This window comes from Nyctereutes procyonoides, unplaced genomic scaffold (genome assembly GCF_905146905.1).
Source record: "Nyctereutes procyonoides isolate TBG_1078 unplaced genomic scaffold, NYPRO_anot_genome, whole genome shotgun sequence".
Classification (NCBI taxonomy): domain Eukaryota; kingdom Metazoa; phylum Chordata; class Mammalia; order Carnivora; family Canidae; genus Nyctereutes; species Nyctereutes procyonoides.
In genome coordinates this window covers 771884-777866 of record NW_026575117.1, presented here as the reverse complement: position 1 = coordinate 777866, position 5983 = coordinate 771884, and the positions used below count along the sequence as shown (strand labels likewise).

The 5983-nt window shown below is 43.6% G+C and overlaps 1 protein-coding gene across 1 annotated transcript; it reads left to right on the top strand.

The window, feature by feature from the left end:
* The first annotated feature begins 1439 nt into the window (after positions 1–1439).
* LOC129515401 (olfactory receptor 10K2-like) lies at positions 1440–2384 on the top strand. The gene has a single exon (XM_055334307.1). The coding sequence runs from the start codon at positions 1440–1442 to the stop codon at positions 2382–2384; it is 945 nt and encodes a 314-aa protein (XP_055190282.1).
* Positions 2385–5983: the final 3599 nt, after the last annotated feature.

The following is a 5983-nucleotide window of genomic DNA, read 5'->3' as shown; positions in this document are numbered from 1 at the left end:
GAGAAGAACACTGAGGATTCTTTTACTCTGTGCACTCTACGAAGGCTTATTGACATCATGAGGTAAGTAAAAATATGCCAAGTTTGCTTTTTTATTTGTATGATTATTGTTTACCGAGAAGCTATTAGACACTTAAAATGGTTCTAGATACTGAAGAGAATTCAGATGAAGATCTATACAACTTATATCTTCCTCTCAAGGGTACAAAATCCAATGGGAAAGAGATGAGAAAAACGCAACACAATATTTCAAAATTAAATAAACAACATATCAAATTGGCAATAAATTCTGAAGGAGAAACAACTCTTTATGGGGAGTTATCAAGGAGGCTCCCTCAAAAAGCAGATTTGGCTGAGGCTACAGAATAATGGTAAAACATTTGTAAATCAAAAATGGGTAACAAGCTAGCATAAGCAAGGAATAGAGGCAAGGGAGATGCAACATATCTGCATGATAGTGATGCATTCCATAAAAGTTGATATGACCACAGAAGCGTAGTTTGGTTTCCAAAACAAGACCTTGAAAACCACAAAGAGTTGGAATATAGAGTCATGAGTGAAATTTTGCTGAGGGGAGCAATATGATACAATTTTATATTACAGAAGTTTAGCGTGGCATCAGGGGCAAGACGCATTGAAGAGATGTGGGATGAAATGGGAAGGACAGGCACAATGGAGTGTCAGTAGGAGTTAAGAGAAGTGGTGGAAATGAACGAGGGTCCTGAGGAAGATGAGGGTTCCCTCTGCAGGAGGAAAGACTCTGAGGTGGACATGGAGGATGCAGAGGTATATTCCATTCTGGAAAACTTTTCCCAGATTGGGAACCGGAAAGAAAGTTCAAAAGCAAGAGCCAGCGTGATAAGAGTATGTGAAGGTGCACCAAAGATCATGCCAGGAAGTGTGGTCAACAGGGGCAAGGGGAATGCAATCCAGGCTATGGATAGACAGGGACTAAAAGTCAGAGAGTAAGTATAGGGGAATGCTAATGCGAAGCTGCTGAAGATCATAGACAAGGTTGCCTCTTGATGTAGTGTATTGAGATGAATTGCTCTGCAACTGAGGGTATGGACAGGTGTGAGAACGAGCAAGCCAAACAGCCAGGTTGGGGGATAAGCAGAGTGAGGGACAATGAATGAGAACGACAGCTGCATCCTGCATGAGGAGACGAAGGGATAGTTGGGTCTGAGAAATTTCAAGAGCCGTTTGACTGTGGTGTTAGAATAATTGTAGAGATGCAAGGTTGGACGTGCACTTGGCTGATTATAGGCACCTCTTTGTATCTTAAATACAAACTGGATGGAGGAGGAATAATGGATTTAGAACCCAAGTCTTAACACCTGCTCTATGATGACCAATCTCTTGTGATTCTACTAGTTTTCAGAGGTTTATCTTGACACTATCTCCTCCTCTTTTGGATTGTCTCTGAATGGTGTAGCTTCCATGGAGCGGGGCAATGAGACCCTGGTGAGGGAGTTCATCTTCCTTGGCTTCTCCTCTCTGGCCGGGCTGCAGTGGCTGCTCTTCATCGCCTTCCTGCCCCTCTACCTGTTCACTCTGGGCACCAATGCCATCATCATTTCCACCATCGTGCTGGATAGAGCCCTGCACACCCCCATGTACTTCTTCCTGGCCGTCCTCTCCTGCTCTGAGACCTGCTACACCTTTGTCATCGTCCCCAAGATGCTGGTGGACCTGCTGGCCCAGAAGAAGACCATCTCCTTCATGGGCTGTGCCATCCAGATGTTCACCTTCCTCTTCCTCGGCTGCTCTCACTCCTTCCTGCTGGCAGCCATGGGGTATGACCGCTACGTGGCCATCTGTAACCCTCTGCGCTACACAGAGCTTATGGGACACCGGGTGTGTGTGGGACTCGTGGCCACTGCCTGTGCCTGTGGCTTGACTATTGCACAGATTATCACCTCCCTGGTGTTTTACCTTCCCTTCCACTCCTCCAACCAGCTCCATCACTACTTCTGTGACATCCCTCCTGTCCTCAAAGTGGCATCTCAACATACCCACTTGAGTCAGATTGTCATTATCATGCTCTGTGCATTGGTCCTGGTTATCCCTCTGCTACTGATTTTGGTATCCTATATTCACATCATCTCTGCCATCATCCAATTTCCTTCCACATTAGGCAGATACAAAGCTTTCTCCACCTGTGCGTCCCACCTCATTGTTGTCACCATTCATTATGGTTGCGCCTCCTTTATCTACTTAAGGCTCAAGTCCACCTACTCCTCAAGCCAGGATGCTCTCATATCAGTCTCCTACACCATGCTCACTCCACTGTTCAACCCACTGATTTATAGCCTCAGAAATAAAGAGTTCAGGTCAGCGCTTCACAGAGCTGTGCGAAGAATCATTTTCCTGCCACAATGTTAATCGAGATCTTGCTTTTTCCAAGCAATAAAGTGCAAGGTGTACAAGGAAAAATTCCCAGAGCAGAACTGATCAAGCAAAAGAGCACAGTTTTCAAGAATAGAGATCATTTCCCTTATTTCCATGTATAAAATTGAGAAAAACACATCTTCTTGGTATAATCATGTCCATAATTGCTTATGAGGTTTTTTTCAGTTGAGGGAAAAATAATGGATGGCTATTACAGGACAACTTTTATGTGTCCAGAATTCTAGACTCTGGCAAATACTATTATTCAGTCTCAGCCAGATGAGAAATAAACCCGGAAAAATACCGCATGCCCTGACCCTCTGTTTCAGGGACCCAGGAGGCTCCTATCTCCATATTTCTCCCTTTCTGGATATTTCCTGAGTCTCAGTCTTTCAATATTGGCAGACCACAACACTCACATGACGTTACACTTGTACAGTGAGCATGACGATGTTGGGGGCTTAAGATGTATCCAAGCAAAGTTCAGGCAAGAAAATTATGCAAGAAGTTATCCATTTCTGTGTTTCTAATGTATTATGGGAACTGATTTTTTTTCTAATTTTCTATGCACTGACACAAATCTAAATTTGGCTAGCATCTCTTGAAGATATTTGCAGAACCATGGGTTAAAAAGAACGCCCTTAAACCTCACAGCATGGCCAAGAAAAGCAGGTTAAGCTTAACCCTTTTTCGTGAACTATTCGGCAAATAGAAATCCCTGTGTAAAGAGCAAACAGTTTCTGTTCTCTGTGCAGCTCTGGAGTCTTTTGTGCATTTGAGACCAGGATTTGTGTTAGACATTTTTGTTTTCTTGCCTTCCTGCAGGAGTAAGAACAAACAGGGCACTCCGCTCTGGGCAGAGTTGCCTCCTGGCTATACGCTTCCTTCCGAGATGCACTTGTCAATAAAGGTCTCCTGACTGGATCATTTTGCTTCCACGTTTCTCCCTTATCTTCCACCAGATGCTCATCAATGACACATTCCTGCCAGGGCTTGCAGCAAGAGGGAGGGGACGGGATGTCTCACTCGCAGTCCCTATCTGTTGTGGGAAGCTGAGCTTGTCTGCAAGGCTGTAACTCAACTGCGCTTCTTCCATTTCTTTGAAGCTTGAGACTAGCTGAGAGCAAGGCCTGAAGAGCACAGAGACTAAAGCAAAGTTAATTTCTCTTTTCCTTAAGCCTGTTGCTCAGCTCAGACCCCAGCCTATCAAGATCCCATGAAAAGGAAATAAACTAATAACCCCCGTGAGAGTCCGTTTCATGTGCTAATTGTTCAAACATACAGTATGTGCTGCTGTTTCACAATTGTTACTGGATGTGTACTTTGGGCAGCCTGGAAGTACACAGTAGCATCCATATTTTATAGGTGAGAAACTGTTACAGAATTAAAACATCTTGCCCACTAGTGAGTAAAATTGATACCAAGCCCACATCTTCTGCTTCCTTTAAGGTCCCTGCAGGGCTCTCACATGACTTCCTGTGAAGATATGATCTTTTTTTAGTTGAGGGTGGAACGCATATGTATTTTTCTCCAGCCACAGAAGACTACACCAGGTGACACATCTGGAAAAGATAAACTATGGATGACATGAATGACCTTCACCTCATAGTGTGTCACTAACCTCCACCCTAATAAGGTAGAGATTGTTGGGTGGGAGTCATAAGAAACTTCCCCCTTTTCCTCTGGTCTTGCCATGACTCATGGACTCTGCTACTTGGAGTCAGATACCAGAAACACTCATAAGTGGGTGGGGTCACCGTGTGTTACAAGGTCATGTGTGTTTGATGGCTCTCTGGACACTTCATCCTTACTCTTTTTTTTTTTATGTGATGAAAGAATTCAATTGACCTTGAGCCTGACCTCATAGATTAGAACTGAACAACATCCTCTCCTTCTTCCTCTTACACACACACACACACACACGCACACACGCACACATATTCCTGTTAATTATAGCTCCACTCCTATGTATCATGCAGGAAAGTGGTAAGATCTTCAGATCTGGGGTTGGCTTTAGTGAGAAAGCCAAGCCTCTTAGGCCTTCAGACTAAGGTATTATTCCAGCTGAGCTTACAATAAACCCATGTTTTGTTTTGTTTTGTTTTGTTTTCCATTCAGTATTGTCGTCCATGAATACATCATGGGAAAGGCTAAACTGAGCAGAATTAGAGATCAGGGAATTTTTTTTTGTGACCTCGGCAGTAACACAATGAAATAGCAGTAAGGATGGACCTGTGCATTAGGACACTCTCTAACACTGAGCAGGCCAACCACTATTCAAGAAAATGTAATTTTAAGTATCTCAACCTAAAATATCTACAGATTAGAGGAGAGTGAATTAAGGCTGCAGACGAGACAGCAGCTACACCCTCACCCACAGAGGCACTCACTCTATGGGAGGACAAGTCCGGTTCAGGCAGCGGAGATCCTCTCACCCCACGGAATTCCATTCCACAGAAGTCAGTGAAAGATTATTTTAAAATGAAAATGTGTGTCTTCCTACTCATTAATTTGTAACGATATTAATATTCACAAAGATTGAGAGTTGATCAGATTGGGTATTTACAGTCAGAGAAAAAAAATCAACACATTATTTTTTCCTAAACTCCTGATGCTTTTCTCATTTCTCTTGATGACTTTAATGAGATGTCAGTAGTTTCACACATTTTTCAGAAGACCAGCCGTTGTGAAATAAAAGATGGAATTCTATGTGGGCCTGCTCTGCTCTGCACGTCTTGCCAGGATATCTTTCCTTTGAGAAGACAGTTGCTCAAAAGAGCACCCTGAACATTTTTGTCCCTGTCCTTCCCTCCTCCTCCTCTCCTGGCAATTAAGATGTGGCTGTGGAACAAGGGCACCTCCTCAAAGAGGTGTTGAGCCCAATGACCAGAAATACAGGCCACGTGTGTCTAAACTGATGAGAGATTAGCTCGAGGAAAAAAAAAACAGGTTCCAGAAATCCCCATCTTCTAGCAGATTATCCCTATCCCTTCTGCACTGACTTAACCCTTCCTGTGTTAATTCAAACTCATTCTATGCTCCATGAGATGACTTCCTATATCTTCCTCCCCCCCAACCCCCGCGCAAAAAAAAAAAAAACAAAAAAAAACAAAACAAACCCTTATGCACTTCCTGCGATGACTTTCCCAACTATTCCACTTTATCTTGAGCTTTCCTTTACGGAAAACATTTCGGAATGTGATTTTGCTTTTTGCTTTTGCCTTTTCCCAGCTATGTCTCAGTCAAGAAAGTTGCTCATTTCCCCTGATGAATCTTTATTATCCAGGTGGAAAGAGCTCCTGTCAAATGTAATGCAATAATCTTTCCCAGGGGATGTGATAACGTAACCACAGAGCAGATGTTGTGTCTGTTTGGCAAGATATCAAGAGACGTCTCTGGCAGCCATCAGTGGAGCAACAACCCAAAATGAATTTGTAGGAGATGTGAATTCCAGAGAGTGGAAGCAGGGCAGTGGAGAGACGTGCTGGCTGCCCTGGATGTGTGCACAGGCTCTGAAAGTCTCAGAGCAAATCCTTAAACAACCTGTAAATTAGGATTATCAGGAGGAAAGGGGCAGGTCTGGGATACATGTG

What these genes read in the sequence shown, in the direction of transcription:
- LOC129515401 (XM_055334307.1), top strand. Translation starts at nt 1,440, where the DNA reads ATGGAGCGGGGCAATGAGACCCTGGTGAGGGAGTTCATCTTCCTTGGC.